At 51.6% G+C, this 21549-nt stretch overlaps 1 protein-coding gene across 3 annotated transcripts in view; it reads right to left on the bottom strand.

Annotated features, from left to right (window-relative positions):
• Window positions 1-8351: 8351 nt before the first annotated feature.
• Window positions 8352-21549, bottom strand: part of LOC147105367 (methyltransferase-like protein 27) — a 62419-nt gene continuing 49221 nt past the window's right edge. For all 3 annotated transcript variants that reach the window (XM_086011662.1, XM_086011664.1, XM_086011665.1), the window contains 3 exons: window positions 14298-14436; window positions 13905-13997; window positions 8352-8685 (listed from right to left, as the gene is read on the bottom strand). In XM_086011662.1, coding sequence (XP_085867788.1) covers window positions 8483-8685; window positions 13905-13997; window positions 14298-14436 — 435 coding nt within the window. In that variant the 3' untranslated portion in view covers window positions 8352-8482. The remainder of the gene's footprint in view (window positions 8686-13904; window positions 13998-14297; window positions 14437-21549) is intronic.

The raw sequence follows: 21549 nt of genomic DNA, 5'->3' as shown, positions 1-21549 counted from the left end.
ACTCCCTTTGGACTTTTCGAGTTCCTCCGAATGCCTTTTGGGCTCAAGAACGCCGCACAGGCCTTTCAACGACTCATGGACTCGGTCCTGCGGGATCTTTAGTTTTTATTTGTCTATCTGGACGATATCCTGATAGCCAGCTCCACCAAAGCGGAGCACGTCGACCTTCTCCGCACCCTTTTTCGTCGCCTCAGCCAGCATGGCCTCATAATCAACCCGGCCAAATGCCAGTTCGGCCGACATCAGATCGACATCTTGGGCCACCGCATTACCCAGGAGGGTGCAATCCCGCTGCAGTCAAAGGTCGAAGCAATTTCGGCATTCCCGAAGCCACAGTCCACCAAAGCCCTCCAAGAATTCCTGGGCATGGTGAACTTCTATCACCGCTTTGTGCCGAAGGCAGCACAACTCATGCAGCCCCTCTACGAGGCCCTCAAAGGCAAGATGGGAAAGGACGCAATAACCTGGATGGTGGAAATGGACGACGCTTTCGACAACACAAAAACCGCTCTAGCCAATGCAACTATGTTGGCGCACCCTCTGCCAGGAGCCACCATCACCCTCACCACAGACGCTTCCGACTGTGCCATAGGCGCCGTACAAGCACAGTGGGTCAACGGGTCGTGGCAGCCACTGGCGTTCTTCAGCCGCCAACTCCGGCGCAACGAACGCAAATACAGTACTTTCGACCGTGAGTTGCTGGCACTGTTCCTGGCCATTCACCATTTTCGTTTCCTGTTGGAGGGACGTCCCTTCACCGCGTTTGTAGATCACAAACCACTGACTTTTGCAATGGCCAAGACCACCGAACCGTGGTCGGCTCGACAGCAGTGACAGCTAACTTACATTTCGGAATTCACGACAGACATCCAGCACATAGCTGGCAAGGACAATTTGGTAGCCGATTGCCTTTCTCGTGTGCCCGTACGGGCAGTCCAGTTGGGCATCGATTATGCCCTCATGGCCACTGATCAAGCATCTGACCCTGAAACGCAGTCGTATCGTGGATAACAGGGGAAATTAGAGACAGCATAAAATCCAAAGATAGGGCGTATAAAATAGCCAAAAAAAGCGCCAGAGCGGAAGATTGGGAACAGTTTAAGATAGAGCAAAGGAGGGCAAAGGGCATGATCAAGAGGGGCAAAATAGCTTACGAAAACAAGCTGGCGGAAAATATAAAAACTAACTCCAAAAGCTTTTATAAATATATCAAAAGGAAAAGACTGGTGAAAACCAAAGTTGGTCCATTGCAGTCAGATACGGGGGAATATATAATGGGAAATAAGGAAATGGCAGATCAACTAAATGCATACTTTGGGTCAGTCTTTACGAAGGAAGACACAAAAAACCTCCCTGGGATATCGGGAAAAATAGGGACATTGGCAAAGGAGGAACTGACGCAAATCAATATCTCTAAGGATATGGTGTTAAGGAAGCTAAAGGGATTGAAGGTGGACAAATCCCCAGGGCCTGATAACATGCATCCTAGGGTACTGAAGGAGGTGGCCCTAGAGATAGCGGATGCACTAAGGATGATTTTTCAGAATTCATTAGACTCGGGAACAGTGCCGATGGATTGGAGGGTAGCTAACGTTACCCCACTATTCAAAAAGGGGGGTAGGGAAAAAGCAGGTAATTACAGACCTGTAAGCCTTACATCAGTTGTGGGCAAAATGCTGGAGTCCATCATTAAGGATGAAATAGCGGAGCACTTAGCAAATGGGGACAGGATAGGACAGAGTCAACATGGATTTACAAAGGGTAAATCGTGCTTGACTAATCTATTGGAATTTTTTGAGGGAGTAACTGGTAGAATAGATGGGGGAGAGCCAGTAGATGTGGTGTACCTGGACTTCCAAAAGGCCTTCGATAAGGTCCCACATAAAAGATTAGCATGGAAAATTGAGGCTCATGGGATAAAGGGGAAAGTTTTGGCGTGGATAGGGAACTGGCTGTCAGATAGAAAACAGAGAGTTGGAATAAACGGCTCATTTTCTGAATGGCAGGCAGTAACAAGTGGGGTACCACAGGGATCTGTCCTGGGCCCCCAGCTGTTCACAATTTACATTAATGACCTGGATCAGGGAGTCGGATGCAGCATTTCCAAATTTGCAGACGACACTAAACTAGGAGGGGGGGTGGGCTCAGAGGAAGAGACCAGGAAGCTCCAGAGCGATTTGGACAGACTGGGCGATTGGGCGGATAAATGGCAGATGCACTATAATGTGGACAAGTGCGAAGTTATCCACCTTGGGTGCAGGAACGGGAGGGCAAATTATTATTTAAATGGCAATAGATTGGGAGAGGGGGAAGTACAGAGAGACCTGGGTGTTCTTGTACACCAGTCACTGAAGGCGAGCATGCAGGTGCAACAGGCGGTCAAGAAGGCAAACGGTATGCTGGCCTTCATAGCAAAAGGGTTAGAATACAGGAACAGGGATACCTTGCTGCAGCTGTACAGGGCACTGGTGAGACCACACCTCGAGTACTGTGTACAGTTTTGGTCGCCTCATCTGAGGAAGGATGTTCTTGCCATGGAGGGGGTGCAGCGGCGATTCACCAGGCTGATACCAGGAATGGCGGGAATGACCTATGAGGAGAGACTATGTAGTTTAGGGATGTACACACTGGAGTTTAGAAGATTGAGAGGGGACCTCATAGAAGTGTATAAAATTCTGACAGGTCTAGACAGACTGGATGCAGAAGGAATGTTTCCCTTGGCGGGTGAGAACAGAACTAGAGGACATAATTTAAGGATAAGGGCTAAACCATTTAGGACAGAGATGAGGGGGAATTTCTTCACTCAGAGAGTGGTGAACCTGTGGAACTCATTGCCACAGAGGGCAGTGTACGCCAGCTCATTAAATATATTTAAGAGGGAATTAGATATATTTCTACGGGCAAAAGGGGTTAAGGGTTACGGAGAGAAGGCGGGGACGGGATACTGAATTAAAGGATCAGCCATGATCTCATCGAATGGCGGAGCAGGCACGAAGGGCCGAATGGCCTACTCCTGCTCCTATCTTCTATGTATCTATGTATCTATGTATCGCGCCGACACCGCTAGCCTCCAACTGGCCAATGTGCAATTCCATGCAGCAGGCACCTCGTTGCTCTGCGATGTCTCCATGGTGGATCCTCGCCCGATCGTTCCAGCTGCCTGGCGCCACCAAGTCTTCGATGCCATCCATGGGCTTTCGCACCCGGGCGTGAAAGCATCCCAAAAAGTACTGTCGGCTAAGTTCGTCTGGAGAGGAATGCGTAAGTATATCTGCGACTGGGCTAACACCTGCGTCGTCTGTCAAAAGTCTAAGGTGCAGTGCCACGTCAGGGCCCCATTGGCCACGTTCGCTGTACCAGAACGGCGATTCAACCACGTCAACGTGGACCTCGTCGGACCGCTGCCACCGTCCCAGGGTTTCACGCACATTCTAACCATGGTCGATCATACTACCAGATGGCCCGAGACAGTACCTTTGGCGTCTACTACGTCTGCTGATGTAGCCAGAGCGTTCGTCTCCTCGTGGGTCGCACGTTTCGGCATTCCGGCGGATATTTCTTCAGACCGCAGTCCACAATTCTCGTCCGAGCTCTGGAACGCTGTGGCCCAGGGTCTTGGCACCAAGCTCCACCGCACTACGGCCTATCACCCACAGGCAAACGGTTTGTGCGGACGTTTCCACAGATCGTTAAAGGCATCGCTGAGAGCCAGCCTCCAAGGCACCGGATGGGTGGATAAGCTGCCATGGGTCATGTTGGGGCTGCGCTCGGCACCCAAAGAGGACCTGCAATCGTCCGCCGCAGAGCTCGTGTACGGCCAGCTGCTCCGCGTACCGGGAGATTTCCTGCCGCTTCCCACCACGCCATGGTCTGCGGCCGACCAACTCAGCAACCACCGGGAAATGGCCAAGGCTTTCGCGCCTATTCCGACTTTGCATCACGGCCTGCCATCTTCGCACGTTCCAGCAGAGCTAAAAAATGCTGAATTTGTATTCATTCGTCATGATGCCCATAGGGATCCGCTCAAGGCTCCTTACACAGGACCTTTCCGCGTACTGGAGCCCGGCGACAAGAGTTTATCGGTAGACATCGGGGGTAAACCAGACCACATATCCATTGATCGTCTCAAACCGGCGCATCTGGACATCGACCGGCCAGTAGAGACTGCACAGCCACCACGCCATGGCCGCCCTCCCGCTGCATCCATGCCAGACCGAAGGCTCCCATCCGCCAGCCCGCCCGCTGTTCAACAACGTTCACTCCGAGAATACAGTAGTCGCTCTGACAGGCTTGACCAAGAGCTTTGCATGCAGTTACTTATGGTGGCCAGGTTTAGATAAAGAGAGTACATAATAAGTCAGTGTACAACATGTCAATCGGTGAGCAAGAAACCACCATCAGTACCATTACAGCCATGGAAATGGCCTCCCAGAGTGTGGCAAAGGTTACATGTAGATTTTGCTGAGCTAGAAGGACAGCAATTGTTAATAATGATAGATAGTCACTCGAAGTGGGTAAAGGTGTTTCCGATGCGGGCAATAACAAGCAAAACACGAGACAATTTGCGAAGATTGTTTTCTTCATACGGCCTCCCAGAAGAAATTGTGTCTAATAATGGGCCACAATTTTGTTCAGAAGAGTTCACACAGTTCATGAGCAGAAACAGTGTGAAACATACCAAAGTTCCACCGTACCACCCTGCTTCAAATGGTGCAGCAGAGCGCACAGTACAAATTGTCAAACATGCCCTCATCAAACAAATGTTGGATCCAAATCCAAAGAATCATCAGTTGTCGTTGGACCACAAACTGGCAAATTTTCTGATTACCTATCGGAATACTCCTCATACCACTACTGGTAGAAAACCATCAGAGTTGTTTCTCAAATGACAGCCATGAACCAGGTTTTCGTTGTTAAAGCTAAACTTGGCACAGTCCATAGAAGAGAAACAATCAAGGCAGAAAGAGAATCATGATAAAGGTAGAGTTAGAGAGAGAAGTGTGAAGTTGAGCCAGAAGGTTAGAGTGAAGAACCATCAGCATAAATGGTTAAAGTGGTTACCAGGAAGAGTAGTGAAAATATGTGGCCCTCACACATATTTGGTCAAGGTGTTTGATCATGGAAAGGTTAGGTTTGTTCACATTGATCATATCTTACCTACAGATGTGGAAGGAGTTGAAAGCTGGGATGATTCAATTTATTCTAATGAGTCAGATAGTCTTGTTACAAGTAGAGTACCAGTAGCAAATCCTACATCAGACGTACCAGAAACAAGTCCAAGACAAAGTCAGAATTTATGTCTGAGCCCGAGTCAGTCAGACAAAGGGGTCAATTTTCTGGCCGCCGTCGGGTGGCTTTTCATGCAGCCGGGGGCTGAAAATCGGCGCAAAAGCGGGTCGGGACCCCCCCGCCTGATTCCCCGCCCCGTCCGACTTTCAGACCGCCGTTTCCCCGCGACCCGCTTCATTCCCGGCCGCCACTGGCGGGACTGGTCGTCGGCACACTAATTACCAATTATCAGCTTGTTGAGGTAGTTATTCCGGGGCCGTTGCAACTTTGGGGCTTTCCCCACATCAAACCCGCCTGCGGGGAACCCCGCTGCTGAGACCTGGCGTGAAGCTTGCTGGCTTGCTTGCTGTCAGCTGCAGGTCAATCGGAGAAGCTGCGATTTAAAGGGACAGCACTTGTATGTTGAAGGACCTTCTTGTTGCAGGTTTGGGGCTACTTCTTCAAGGCTTAGGCACAGCTGTGGAAGGTAGGAGTCTCACACACTTCTCCAATGCAATCTCCTGGGAAGCCCCTCTCGCCACCCTCACTCAGCGCTTCCTCAGCGGAGGCATCTACAAGAAACATGGGATGCCTTTTTTTCCTTCCCTTCTTGCCATTAGAGGATCTCCAGCAGCAGAGGCGGCAGCAGCAGAACCAGGAACAGCAGGATGAGCACCAGGAGCACCAGGCTGCTGCTCACTCACTTGAAGCTGCACAGGCCAGAAGGGGCCAGCGCTTGGAAGTGGCTTGAGAGCACCTTGCTGCGCTTTAGGGGGCCATGGGGACCCGTTTCTGCACTGGCAGTCCTACTCGGAAGGGCTTCCATGAAGATCTGGTTTTTCTGTTCAACAGATGGCCAACGCTCCTCAAGAGATGTCATTCTCTTATGAGCACTCACCATGTTTTCCGTACCCTGGTGAGTTATCTCCTCCATGGAGGTTGCCAACCTTTCCATGGTGATGCGTTCATGCGCCAATGAGTCCACAAAGGCTCTGCTCATGGTCGCTATGGACTCTTCCATTCGCTACACACTCGCAGCGACCCTGGAGACAAAACCTGCTAGAGACTCCTGCAGCTGTGCATGGCGATCCATCACCTCTTCTCTTGTGGATTGACCCAGAGGTAGAGGGTCAACATGCAGTGTAGCTGAGCTGAGCTGGCAGAGTCCTGCGCCCTCCGACGAGGACTCTCCACTGCTGTCCCTGTCTCCAGAATCTGCTGAGGCTCACTTGTGAGCTGTGAAACACCAGGTGACAACACTACTCTATGTCCCGAAGGTCCTCCCGAGGTGTGAGTGTCTGCGCTGGTGCTGGGTGCGCTTACTTCTGCTGACGCTGTGCCCTCAGAGGTAGGAGCTTCCTCTGAGGAGTCTGGCTGCACAGCCTCTTCCTCCTCCACAGTGAGGACGGGGGCTCTGGATGGTACTGTGGGGGAGTAAAGGAAGGAGTTAGAGATGTAATGCCAAGGTTCTTCTGGTGACTCACAGCGAGTTGGCATCTGCTGACACCTGCATCCATGCAGCATTGGTCTCAGTGGGAGGCCTCTTCCTCCCTGACCTAGGGAAGAGGACCTCCCTGTGGGCCCTAACCCCATCCAATAATGCCTGTAGTGAAGCCTTGTCGAATTTGGAGGCAGCTCGGGGTCTGGCACTGGCCACAGCTGCTGCAGGCTCCTCTGCCATCCTGTATGGTTCGTTTGGAAGCCTTCAGAGGATGCAGTGCTTGCTATGGACCTTGAAAGCACCACGAATGATGACATCATACTGTGGGGATTTCTGACTCGAATTGGACAATTAGCAAGGCTTCCCACATGCTGGGAATTAATTGGCCACTTGAGGGAAAATTGTGCGGAGCTGGCTGACACTTTTTTCTGTGTGTCAGAAACCCCACATTCGGGGAAACCCGACCATTTCCCACACAAGCCGAAAATCGGGGCCAAAGAGTCTGAAAGTGTAAAGAGTCCAAATGTAGATCAAGGTCAACCCATGGACAAAAATTTTCCACAGGCTCAGCCTAGAATGAGTCAAAGTCCTACAACAAGATCTGAAAGTTCTGTTCAAGAAAGAAGGTATCCTCTTCGAAACAGAAAACCAGTGGTTAAGTTCAATCTGTAAATATGGAAAATACTGTGTGTTATAGAATTCTAGAATAGAATTTGGAAACACAAAATGGGTTCCATTTGAGAAATGTGTACCAAGAGTTGTGTATACCATGCAAGTCACGTACAATGATTATTTGCTGTGATTAATTTCTTCAATAAGGAGGGAGAAGTGTAATAGAGCCACCTGGTGAACTACTGATGTATATAATAATAAAGCCACGTGCAGTGCAGTTCTTACCGGAAGCCATGTTGTGTTGTTGTATGTATATGCTGTGTCTCAAGATATCACAGGATGCAAAGGATAGGCAGTGGCCTTCAAGTCTCAGAATTAAGTTCTAATAAAGCCCAGACTAATGGGCTGGAAATCTCTTGTATTTGTATGGGTTCCATGTGAAATGGGTGTGGGCTCACAGCAGGAATAAAGCACACTCAGTTGGGGAGGCAATCGGATGGCTGGTGTGGGAGATGGTGATATATCACACTGTGAAGAGGGGGGTGTCTTATGAGATTGGGGAGAGTAAAGGGAGTTTTACTCTGCATATAAATGGGTTGGCTAGCTGCAGAATTGTACAAAATGGCAAGCCATAGGGACTGATACTGGGTCCCTTACTATTTCTGATCTACATATCTGGCTTACATGTGACTCCAATCCCACACCAACTTTGTTGACTCTTAACTGCCCTCTGAAGTGACCGAGCCAGCCACTTATTTGGCCCACTATTTCCATCAGTAAAGAGCCTAGCGCCTGTTTCAGGTGTGGACCCTGGACGCCTCCTTTGATGCCTATACCAATATGGCAGGAGGTGCTATTGGATGCTTAGTCGCCTGTTGCGCGACTGAAATACAGATGAAGCGCCATCGAATTTCAAGGCAACTGGTCTTTATGAAGCCTGTTACGATTTCCCATATATGTGAGTACATATTTACCCACAATACAATGTCAGCAGCACATTAACGACAAATGAAGAGCAAAGAGACATGGAAAGGGATGATCACTCTCGGGTTTATTTGCACCAGGTGAGTTCTGACTAATTTATTCTCAGATTAAATTCATTCAATTGACAATTTGCAAATGTAAAACTCCCAGAATATCCAGAGACTGGTGACAGCAACATTACTTTTTCCTGTAGACACCCACAACCCCTTCAACGTACTCTTCTGCTAGCTGTGTCTGCAGCACCTCCTTCTGCCATTTCTCCACATGTCGCTCCACAATCTTCTCCCACAGCCCTTTGCTCACCAGCTCTTGGACTGAAGCAAGCAGTTTACTTCTGTGATCACTCTCCTCAGCTCTCAATGAGAAACAGATAGAACCTCCTGCAAGAGAGACGAGTATCCGTTAGACAGCTTCATAAAGGCACTGGGAAGACATGCATTCCCCAAGAACAGAGTTATACTGCACTCTGCTTGTGTAATAGCAGTCTCAGGCCATTCTAACCTGCAGTATGGCTCAGTGCAGTCTGACCCTGCCCTATCAGTGGGTACCTGCAGTATAGCTCAGTGCAGTCTGACCCTGCTCTAACAGTGGGTGCCTGCAGTGTAGCTCAGTGCGGTCTGACCCAGCTCTAACAGTGGGTACCTGCAGTATGGCTCAGTGCGGTCTGACCCTGCTCTAACAGTGGGTATCTGCAGTACAGCTCAGTGCGGTCTGACCCTGCTCTAACAGTGGGTATCTGCAGTATAGCTCAGTGCGGTCTGACCCTGCTCTAACAGTGGGTACCTGCAGTATGGCTCAGTGCAGTCTGACCCTGCTCTCACAGTGGGTACCTGCAGTATAGCTCAGTGCAGTCTGACCCTGCTCTAACAGTGGGTACCTGCAGTATAGCTCAGTGCAGTCTGACCCTGCTCTAACAGTGGGTACCTGCAGTATGGCTCAGTGCAGTCTGACCCTGCTCTAACAGTGGGTACCTGCAGTATAGCTCAGTGCGGTCTGACCCTGCTCTAACAGTGGGTACCTGCAGTATAGCTCAGTGCAGTCTGACCCTGCTCTAACAGTGGGTACCTGCAGTATAGCTCAGTGCAGTCTGACCCTGCTCTAACAGTGGGTACCTGCAGTATGGCTCAGTGCGGTCTGACCCTGCTCTAACAGTGGGTACCTGCAGTATAGCTCAGTGCGGTCTGACCCTGCTCTAACAGTGGGTACCTGCAGTATAGCTCAGTGCGGTCTGACCCTGCTCTAACAGTGGGTACCTGCAGTATAGCTCAGTGCTGTCTGACCCTGCTCTAACAGAGGGTACCTGCAGTATAGCTCAGTGCGGTCTGACCCTGCTCTAACAGTGGGTACCTGCAGTATAGCTCAGTGCAGTCTGACCCTGCTCTAACAGTGGGTACCTGCAGTATAGCTCAGTGCGGTCTGACCCTGCTCTAACAGTGGGTACCTGCAGTATAGCTCAGTGCAGTCTGACCCTGCTCTAACAGTGGGTACCTGCAGTATAGCTCAGTGCGGTCTGACCCTGCTCTAACAGTGGGTACCTGCAGTATGGCTCAGTGCGGTCTGACCCTGCTCTAACAGTGGGTACCTGCAGTATGGCTCAGTGCGGTCTGACCCTGCCCTATCAGTGGGTACCTGCAGTATAGCTCAGTGCAGTCTGACCCTGCTCTAACAGTGGGTACCTGCAGTATGGCTCAGTGCGGTCTGACCCTGCCTTATCAGTGGGTACCTGCAGTATAGCTCAGTGCAGTCTGACCCTGCTCCAACAGTGGGTACCTGCAGTATAGCTCAGTGCGGTCTGACCCTGCCCTATCAGTGGGTACCTGCAGTATGGCTCAGTGCAGTCTGACCCTGCTCTAACAGTGGGTACCTGCACTATAGCTCAGTGCAGTCTGACCCTGCTCTAACAGTGGGTACCTGCAGTATAGCTCAGTGCGGTCTGACCCTGCTCTAAAAGTGGGTACCTGCAGTATAGTTCAGTGTAGTCTGACCCTGCTCTAACAGTGGGTACCTGCAGTCTAGCTCAGTGCGGTCTGACCCTGCTCTAACAGTGGGTATCTGCAGTATAGCTCAGTGCAGTCTGACCCTGCTCTAACAGCGGGTACCTGCAGTATAGCTCAGTGCGGTCTGACCCTGCTCCAACAGTGGGTACCTGCAGTATAGCTCAGTGCGGTCTGACCCTGCTCTAACAGTGGGTACCTGCAGAATAGCTCAGTGTGGTCTGACCCTGCTCTAACAGTGGGTGCCTGCAGTATAGCTCAGTGCAGTCTGACCCTGCTCTAACAGTGGGTACCTGCAGTATGGCTCAGTGCAGTCTGACCCTGCTCTAACAGTGGGTGCCTGCAGTATAGCTCAGTGCAGTCTGACCCTGCTCTAACAGTGGGTACCTGCAGTATAGCTCAGTGCAGTCTGACCCTGCTCTAACAGTGGGTACCTGCAGTATAGCTCAGTGCGGTCTGACCCTGCTCTAACAGTGGGTACCTGCAGTATAGCTCAGTGCGGTCTGACCCTGCTCTAACAGTGGGTACCTGCAGTATAGTTCAGTGCGGTCTGACCCTGCTCTAACAGTGGGTATCTGCAGTATAGCTCAGTGCGGTCTGACCCTGCTCTAACAGCGGGTACCTGCAGTATAGCTCAGTGCGGTCTGACCCTGCTCTAACAGTGGGTACCTGCAGTATAGCTCAGTGCGGTCTGACCCTGCTCTAACAGTGGGTACCTGCAGTATAGCTCAGTGCAGTCTGACCCTGCTCTAACAGTGGGTACCTGCAGTATAGCTCAGTGCGGTCTGACCCTGCTCTAACAGTGGGTATCTGCAGTATAGCTCAGTGCAGTCTGACCCTGCTCTAACAGTGGGTACCTGCAGTATAGCTCAGTGCGGTCTGACCCTACTCTAACAGTGGGTACCTGCAGTATGGCTCAGTGCAGTCTGACCCTGCTCTAACAGTGGGTACCTGCAGTATAGCCCAGTGCAGTCTGACCCTGCTCTAACAGTGGGTACCTGCAGTATAGCTCAGTGCGGTCTGACCCTGCTCTAACAGTGGGTACCTGCAGTATAGCTCAGTGCGGTCTGACCCTGCTCTAACAGTGGGTACCTGCAGTGTAGTTCAGTGCAGTCTGACCCTACTCTAACAGTGGGTACCTGCAGTATAGCTCAGTGCAGTCTGACCCTGCTCTAACAGTGGGTACCTGCAGTATAGCTCAGTGCAGTCTGACCCTACTCTAACAGTGGGTACCTGCAGTATGGCTCAGTGCAGTCTGACCCTGCTCTAACAGTGGGTACCTGCAGTATAGCCCAGTGCAGTCTGACCCTGCTCTAACAGTGGGTACCTGCAGTATAGCTCAGTGCGGTCTGACCCTGCTCTAACAGTGGGTACCTGCAGTATAGCTCAGTGCGGTCTGACCCTGCTCTAACAGTGGGTACCTGCAGTATAGCTCAGTGCGGTCTGACCCTGCTCTAACAGTGGGTACCTGCAGTATAGCTCAGTGCGGTCTGACCCTGCTCTAACAGTGGGTATCTGCAGTATAGCTCAGTGCAGTCTGACCCTGCTCTAACAGTGGGTACCTGCAGTATAGCTCAGTGCGGTCTGACCCTACTCTAACAGTGGGTACCTGCAGTATAGCTCAGTGCAGTCTGACCCTGCTCTAACAGTGGGTACCTGCAGTACAGCTCAGTGCGGTCTGACCCTGCTCTAACAGTGGGTATCTGCAGTATAGCTCAGTGCAGTCTGACCCTGCTCTAACAGTGGGTACCTGCAGTATAGCTCAGTGCAGTCTGACCCTACTCTAACAGTGGGTACCTGCAGTATGGCTCAGTGCGGTCTGACCCTGCTCTAACAGTGGGTACCTGCAGTATAGCTCAGTGCGGTCTGACCCTGCTCTAACAGTGGGTACCTGCAGTATAGCTCAGTGCGGTCTGACCCTGCTCTAACAGTGGGTATCTGCAGTATAGCTCAGTGCGGTCTGACCCTGCTCTAACAGTGGGTACCTGCAGTATAGCTCAGTGCAGTCTGACCCTGCTCTAACAGTGGGTACCTGCAGTATAGCTCAGTGCGGTCTGACCCTGCTCTAACAGTGGGTACCTGCAGTATAGCTCAGTGCGGTCTGACCCTGCTCTAACAGTGGGTACCTGCAGTATAGTTCAGTGCAGTCGGACCCTGCTCTAACAGTGGGTACCTGCAGTATAGTTCAGTGCAGTCTGACCCTACTCTAACAGTGGGTACCTGCAGTATAGCTCAGTGCAGTCTGACCCTGCTCTAACAGTTGGTACCTGCAGTATAGCTCAGTGCGGTCTGACCCTGCTCTAACAGTGGGTACCTGCAGTATAGCTCAGTGCGGTCTGACCCTGCTCTAACAGTGGGTACCTGCAGTATAGTTCAGTGCAGTCTGACCCTGCTCTAACAGTGGGTACCTGCAGTATAGTTCAGTGCAGTCTGACCCTACTCTCACAGTGGGTGCCTGCAGTATAGCTCAGTGCAGTCTGACCCTGCTCTAACAGTGGGTACCTGCAGTATAGCTCAGTGCGGTCTGACCCTGCTCTAACAGTGGGTACCTGCAGTATAGCTCAGTGCGGTCTGACCCTGCTCTAACAGTGGGTATCTGCAGCATAGTTCAGTGCAGTCTGACCCTGCTCTAACAATGGGTACCTGCAGTATAGCTCAGTGCGGTCTGACCCTGCTCTAACAGTGGGTACCTGCAGTATAGCTCAGTGCAGTCTGACCCTGCTCTAACAGTGGGTACCTGCAGTATAGCTCAGTGCGGTCTGACCCTGCTCTAACAGTGGGTACCTGCAGTATAGCTCAGTGCGGTCTGACCCTGCTCTAACAGTGGGTACCTGCAGTATAGCTCAGTGCGGTCTGACCCTGCTCTAACAGTGGGTACCTGCAGTATAGCTCAGTGCGGTCTGACTCTGCTCTAACAGTGCGTACCTGCAGTATAGCTCAGTGCGGTCTGACCCTGCTCTAACAGTGGGTACCTGCAGTATAGCTCAGTGCAGTCTGACCCTGCTCTAACAGTGGGTACCTGCAGTATAGCTCAGTGCGGTCTGACCCTGCTCTAACAGTGGGTACCTGCAGTATTGCTCAGTGCGGCCTGGCCCTGCTCTAACAGCGGGTACCTGCAGTATTGCTCAGTGCGGCCTGGCCCTGCTCTAACAGCGGGTACCTGCAGTATAGCTCAGTGCGGCCTGACCCTGCTCTAACAGCGGGTACCTGCAGTATAGCTCAGTGCGGTCTGACCCTGCTCTAACAGCGGGTACCTGCAGTATAGCTCAGTGCGGTCTAACCCTGCTCTAACAGCGGCTATCTGCAGTATAGCTCAGTGCGGTCTGACCCTGCTCTAACAGTGGGTACCTGCAGTATAACTGACTGAACATTTGCCTGCAATTATTCTGCAAACATTACGATTTTGAAGAAGGTGAACAATATGATTTGAACACGCCCATCCTTCACCTCCGAGATATTTTTGTTTCCGGCACATGAGTGTAAAAGATTCTTTCTGTGGAGAATTAGACCTGCCCCTGGTGCTGTTGCCTTGTTTGATGCCAGGTCCTGTGGATGCCACAATGACAATCCGAGCTGTCTTACGGGGATGGGGCCTTTCTGCTCACCTGATTTGGTGACTCTCAGTATCTCTGGAAAGATGTCCCATGGCAGGTGTTGTTGAGCCAGTCCACCAACAATAGTCACTAAATCATAGGTACCTACAGCAATTCAATCAACAAGAAAGAGGCTTGTTAGACTCCGCACAGGAGAACTGTTACCTGACCTCACAATAAAATGAGAGAAAACGTTGTTTAGTAAGTCGAGTTCTCTTTAAACCCAATCAGTCAGATTGAAGACACCGCTCCTCTACCAGTGAATGAACTCTGAGGGTCTCTGAAATATTCAGACCCGAGCTCTTCCGAGGACCAAAACCTCAGAAAGATCGTCCGACAGAATGAAGGGGCCTGTTCCCTGGGGTCTACGGGTGTTATTTAGATGAGGTAGAATCAGCTGGTTACCTGCTTTTATAGGCAGTGGTTTATCCGCAGTCACCATCCAATGTGTCAGACTCTGATACAGGCCTTTGGATTCAGCTAACTTCAGCATTTCTTCACTGCCATCTATTCCATGGAAGTTCTTAAATCCCAGTTTCTGCAACTAAAGAAACCAGATTATTACATTATGTGTTATTGAACAAGCCTTTCATTGTCTATTACACTTGTCTCCATCGTATTTTATCAAGCTCCACATGAAGGGTGAATTGTGCCACGCAATTTGAAGTCCCACCATCTACACTGCTCTGTGATTTGGTCAGGACGTCAGGATTTGGGCACTTGTACCAATTTAAACTAACTGAAAACAAATTTGTGACAAAAATGAAGTATTTTTCTCTCATGTATCATGTGGTGGGCTTCTCTCTCTCTACCATGGTTCATGGGTCCAAAAACCAGACCCACTAACAGAAAATGGCCTCGTGTGGCAGAGCCACTGAGGGACTCTGAACAACTGTACATAATTCCCTTTAACGATGTGTTAGCTACAGACAAAATCTGTACCATTGTATATACTGTTTGCATGTACAGTGCGCGGCCCCTTTAAGAGCGCCGGCAAACAAGATGACGTCATGCCGCTAATCACGTGATCACCCAAACGCGGGAAAAACGTGATGATGTCATGACGCCATCCACGGGACCGCCCAGGCAGTCCTCGTGGAGCCTCCGACCTGTTAAGACCTGTATTCATAGTTCTCTTGCATCAATCTGTTCAAACTCATTAGTTTGACATTAAAAACCTTTTTGATTGATTGCCTGCGTCGAACTCAATCTCTAGATAGGAATTTGACCATTCCTACATTGGTAACCCTGACTTTTGTGAACGGATTTCGCAAAAGGAACACAGCATGGAGGCGAATGCCCTTTCGTTGAAGCTGCCGCAGTTCTGGGAGCAACAAACAACCTCGTGGTTCATCCAAGTCGAAGCCCAGTTCGCCCTGAGAGGCATCGTTGAGGATCAGACCCGATAACTATACGTGGTCTCCGCACTCGACGGCTCTACCGCCTCGCGGATCATCAGTCTTCTCGGGAATCCCCCAACTGACAGCAAGTATGAGACCCTCAAGGCGCGGTTGCTACAGGTTTTCGGGCTCACGAAATCAGAGCGCGCCCGTCGGCTGTTCGCAATGCCCGGGCTCGGGGACTCCAAACCTTCCAAGCTGATGAGCCAAATGCTCACACTCCTCGGCTCCGAACCGGAATGCTTTCTCTTCAGAGAGTTATTCCTCAGCCAATTACCGGAGCAAGTGCAAGCAGCTTTGGCGAGATCCGAGGTCAAAGACTGTGCAGCGCTCGCTGCCGAGGCAGACAAAATATTCGCAGTTATGCAGCAGTACTGCACTGCCACGAGGCGCCCACCCCCACAGACGCCGCCCCAGCTCCTCAGCCCGCGGGGCTGTGCTTCTACCACGGGCCGTTTGGCGTGAAGGCGAGATGTTGCCGCCCTCCCTGCAGCTTCTCCCAAAAAAAAACGACAACTCCGTCCAATGAAGAACAGGTCTAACGGGTGCCCCGCAGCCGCGATGGCAATCGGCAATGCCGGCAAGCTGCTCTTCATCACAGATACCCTCTCCGGTCGTCGGTTCCTGTGCGACACCGGAGCACAGTGCAGCATTCTACCCGCGTCAGCTCTTGATGTACAGGCTGGGAGGCACGGCCTTCCCCTCGAAGCGGCTAATCACAGATCACAGATCACAGAAATCCCACAGTGCAGATAGAGGCCATTTCGGCCCATCGAGCCTGCACCGACACATATCCCACCCGATCCCCGTAACCCCTACATCAACACATATCCCACCCTATCCCCATGTATTTAATCCCCCTAACACTAAGGGTCAATTTATCATAGCCAATCAACCTAGCCCGCACATCTTTGGACTGTGGGAGGAAACCGGAGCACCCGGAGGAAACCCACGCAAACACGGGGAGAATGTGCAAACTCCACACAGACAGTCGCCCGAGGCCGGATTCGAACCCGGGTCCCTGGCGCTGTGAGGCAACAGTGCTAACCACTATGCCACCGTGCTGCCCTGGCGGAGCTATTCGGACCTTCAGCAGACGGCGGGTCCAGGTGTGCTTCGGCGGCCAGCGGTTTTTCTGGGAATTCGTTACGGCCAAGGTTTTGCAAGCCATTCTCGGTGCAGACTTCCTGTGCACCAACGGCCTCCTGGTCGATGTAAGGAACCGGCGGCTGATCAACGCGGCCACGTTTCACTCTATCCCTTGCCACCGTAGTAACACCATGTCGCGCACTGTCTCCTGCACTTTCCCGACTCCGAATGAGTTCGCTCGCCTGCTAGGCGAATTTCCAGACCTCACCAGGCCCACGTTCTCCTCCACGGCCACGAAGCATGGTGTGGAACACCACATCACCACCACCGGCCCCCCGGTCCACGCACGGGCCCGGCTCCTCGAACCTGGCAAGCTAGCGGTCGCGAAGGCGGAGTTCGCTACAATGGAACGCTTAGGGATTATTCGCAGGTCGAATAGTCCCTGGTCTTCGCCTCTTCACATCGTTCCGAAACCTGGCGGAGGATGGCGGCACTGCGGCGACTATCGGCGCCTAAATGATGCCACCACTCCTGATCGATACCCGATCCCCCACATTCAGGATTTCTCTGCCCATTTGGCTGCAAATAACTTCTTCTCCAAGGTCGACCTCATCCGGGGCTACCACCAGGTCCCGGTGCACCTACAGGACGTCCAGAAGACCGCAGTCATCACCCCATTCGGCCTTTTCGAATTTCTGCGCATGCCTTTCGGCTTAAAGAACTCTGCCCAGGCTTTCCAACGCCTGATGGATTCCGTGCTGCGGGACCTCAACTTCATCTTCATCTATCTGGATGACATTTTGATCGCCAGCCCCACCAAAGAGGAGCATCTTTGCCATCTACGCACCCTTTTTCAATGCCTCAGCCAACATGGCCTGATTATCAACCCGGCTAAGTGTCAGTTTGGCCTGCGACAAATCGATTTCCTGGGGCATCGCATCACCACAGAGGGAGCGGTTCCTTTGCAGGCGAAGGTGGAGGCGGTGCCACACTTCCCACGCCCGCAGAACATAAAGGCTCTGCAAGAATTCCTAGGCATGGTAAACTTCTACCACCGTTTCGTGCCTAAGGCAGCACTGCTCATGCAGCCCCTGTACGAGGCCCACAAGGGCAAGTCTGGCAAGGATCCGGTGGGCTGGACGGTTGACATGGACCGGGCAGTCACCGACACCAAGAGCGCCTTGGCCAACGCGACCATGCTGGCGCACCCGCTACCAGGAGCCACCATCGCCCTCACCACCGACGTGTCAGATTACGCAATCGGCGCCGTTCAGGAGCAGTGGGTAAACAGGACGTGGCAGCCGTTGGCATTCTTCAGCCGTCAACTGCGGCGTAATGAGTGGGCGTACAGTACTTTCAACAGGGAGTTGCTAGCCCTTTTTCTGGCGATCCGCCATTTCCGGTTCTTGTTGGAAGGACGTCCTTTCACCACTTTCGTCAACCATAAGCCACTGACTTTTGCCATGGCCAAGATTGCCGAACCGTGGTCATCTCGACAACAACATCAGCTGACATACATCTCCGAATTTACCACAGATATTCAGCACGTGGCCGGTAAAGACAACCTGGTGGCAGATTGCCTCTCCCGCGCGACCGTGCATGCAGTCCAGCTGGGCATCGACTACGCCCTCATGGCAGCAGACCAAGTCTCCGACCCAGAAGTGCAGGCTTACCGCACCAACACCACTAGCCTCCAGTTGGCCGAGGTCAGGTTCCATTCGGCTGGTACCACGTTGCTGTGTGACGTCTCCGTTCGGGACCCTCGCCCTATTGTGCCGGTCGCCTGGCGCCGCAAGGTGTTTGACGCCATACATGGGTTGTCACACCCAGGAATGAAGGCTTCTCAGAAGCTCATGTCATCTAAGTTCGTTTGGTGGGGCATGCATAAAGATGTCCGCGACTGGGCCAACACCTGCGTGGTCTGCCAAAAGGCTAAGGTACAGCGCCACATCAAGGCTCCATTGGCCACCTTTGCAGTCCCTGAGCGACGGTTTGACCACGTTAATGTGGACCTGGTAGGACCACTTCCACCTTCCCATGGTTTTATGCACATCCTGACCATAGTAGATCGCACCACCAGATGGCCGGAGGCGGTTCCCCTGTCATCTACTACTTCAGCGGACATGGCCAGGGCGTTCATCTCTTCATGGGTCGCCCATTTTGGAGTGCCTGCTGACATGTCTTCAGACCGGGGACCGCAGTTTTCCTCTGAACTCTGGAATGCGGTGGCTCAACGACTCAGTGTCAAGTTACACCGCACCACAGCCTACCACCCACAAGCGAACGGTCTGTGCGAACGCTTTCACAGATCGCTTAAGGCCGCACTGAGGGCCAACCTCCAAGACGCTGGATGGGCAGGCAAGCTGCCATGGGTCATGTTGGGCCTTCGCACGGCCCCCAAGGAAGATCTTCACTCTTCTGCGGCAGAACTCATTTATGGTCAGCCGCTGCGAGTGCCAGGGGATTTCTTGCCAACACCAACGGAGCCATGGTCCACCTCACGCCAGCTCATCAGTCACCAGGAAGCAGCCAGATGTTGCGCGCCGGTTCCCACATCGCATCACGGGTTTCAGGGCTCTCACATTCCAGCAGAGCTGAAACACGCCAACTATGTGTTCATCCGCCACGATGCTCACCGGGATCCGCTCAAGCCCCCATACACTGGTCCTTTCCGCGTGTTAGAGGTAGGAGACAAAACGTTCAACGTCCAAAGATGTGCAGGTTAGGTTGATTGGCTATGATAAATTGACCCTTAGTGTTAGGGGGATTAAATACGTGGGGTTACAGGGATAGGGTGGGATATGTGTTGGTGTAGGGGTTACGGGGATCGGGTGGGATATGTGTCGGTGCAGGCTCGATGGGCCGAAATGGCCTCTATCTGCACTGTGGGGTTTCTGTGATTCTGTGATTCTGGATGTCGGTGGTAAACCGGTGGTGTGGAGATGCCGGAGTTGGACTGGGGTGGACAAATGTAAGAAGTCACACAACACCAGGTTATAGTCCAACAGCTTTATTTGAAATCACAAGCTTTCGGAGCGCTGCTCCTTCATCAGGTGAAGTGGAGAAATGCATAAAGACACAGCTTATATAGTCAGAGAATAATGTCAGATGTTTACAGGTAATCATGCCAACTGCCATTTATCACACCTCGGCAGAGAGATAATCACAGCAATCAAAGGTGTGAATGGTGTCCAAACAGGCCAGTCAGGAAAACATTACATCAAAGAACAATGAGGTGGGGTCACAAGGGGTCAAATATTGCAGATGCTGGGGTCTGTATGAAAAACAAAAAAACAGACAAAAACCATTTTTTTTTGCTGGAAATCACAGCAGGTCCGGCCGCATCTGTGTAGAGAGAACAAGCCAATGTCGACTCGAGTCTGCATGACCCTGCGTCAGGTGGGGTTACATGTAGCGTGACATGAACCCAAGATCTCGGTTGAGGCCGTCCTCATGGGTGCGGAACTTGGCTATCAGTTTCTGCTCGCCGATTTTGCGTTGGGACCACATTTCGGTCGACCGTTTGAAGCCGGCACACCTGGACCTTGACCGTCCCGTCGAGACTGCACAGCCACCAAGACGAGGTCGGCCGCCCACCGTCGTCACACCAGAACAAGTGCAACCACCCGTCAGACCGCCCGCCATCCAACAGCTTCTGCTTCGGGAATACAGGAGTCCCCCTCACCGTTTGACTTGTTCCGTTAAAGACAATTATGGGGGGGCGCATGTGGCAGAGCCACTGAGGGACTCTGAACAACTGTACATAATTCCCTTTAACGATGTGTTAGCTACAGACTAAATCTGTACCATTGTATATACTGTTTGCATGTACAGTGCGCGGCCCCTTTAAGAGCATGGGCAAACGCGATGACGTCATGCCGCTAATCACGTGATCAGCCAAACGTGGGAAAAACGTGCTGACGTCATGACGCCATCCACGGGACTGCCCAGGCAGTCCTCGTGGAGCCTCCGACCTGTTAAGACCTGTATTCATAGTTCTCTTGCATCAATCTGTTTAAACTCGTTAGTTTGACATTAAAAACCTTTTTGATTGATTGCCTGCGTCGAACTCAATCTCTGGATAGGAATTTGACCATTCCTACACTCGCTTCATTTCATACCCCGATAGCTGCAGGGCTTCAGGGGAGATTTCCCTGTGTCTGTGCCCAGCTGTGCTGGATTGCCAGCGTGTAGTACGGTAGTGGTTATGGTGCTGGATTAACTGTACAGAGGTTGTGAGTTCAAATCCCACCACAGCAAGTTGGGAAATTGAGTTTGTTAAATCTTGTAATTTGTGGGCTGGCACCAGAAACAATGACCTTAGAAGCTGCTGGATTGTCATAAAAAACCAACCCAATTTTGGAAAGCCCATCTCAGCCTGTCTTGTTCCAATGGAATCACCACTGGAAGTTGTACAGAGATAAAAACATATATTCTTCCTGGAATACATAGTGAGCTTTGTTAGGATAGTTGACCATGCTTGTGGGGAAGTTGTCAGTAACTTCAACCACTTCAGTTTCTCTTCCTCCGCTCACACCCACAATAGCAGCAATGTTCAATAGAAACATAGAAACATAGAAGATAGGAGCAGGAGTAGGCCATTCGGCCCTTCGAGCCTGCTCCACCATTCAATGAGATCATGGCTGATCATCCAAATTCAGTACCCTGTCCCTGCCTTCTCCCCATATCCCTTGATCCCTTTAGCCTCAAGAAATATATCGAACTCTTTCTTGAATATATTTAATGAACTGGCCTCCACCGCCCTCTGTGGCAGAGAATTCCATAGGTTCACCACTCTCTGGGTGAAGAAGTTCCTCCTCATTTCAGTCCTAAATGGCTTACCCTTTATCCTTAGACTATGACCCCTGGTTCTGGAATCCCCGGCCATCATAAACATCCTTCCTGCATCTAGTCTGTCCAGGCCTGACAGAATTTTATAGGTTTCGATGAGATCCCCTCTCAATCTTCTAAACTCCAGTGAGTATAAGCCCAATCGACATAATCTCTCCTCATACATCATTCCTGCCATCCCAGGTATCAGCCTGGTGAATCTTCGCTGCACTCCCTCCATGGCAAGAACGTCCTTCCTCAGGTAAGGTGACCAAACTGCACACAATTGTAAAGTCTGTGAGTTGTTTAGTTAATTAATACACAGACTACCAGAGTAA

Source organism: Somniosus microcephalus, chromosome 18 (genome assembly GCF_052327205.1).
Source record: "Somniosus microcephalus isolate GS21.2 chromosome 18, FLI_Smic_1.0, whole genome shotgun sequence".
Lineage (NCBI taxonomy): Eukaryota > Metazoa > Chordata > Chondrichthyes > Squaliformes > Somniosidae > Somniosus > Somniosus microcephalus.
This window is presented reverse-complemented; position numbering and strand designations above follow the sequence as displayed.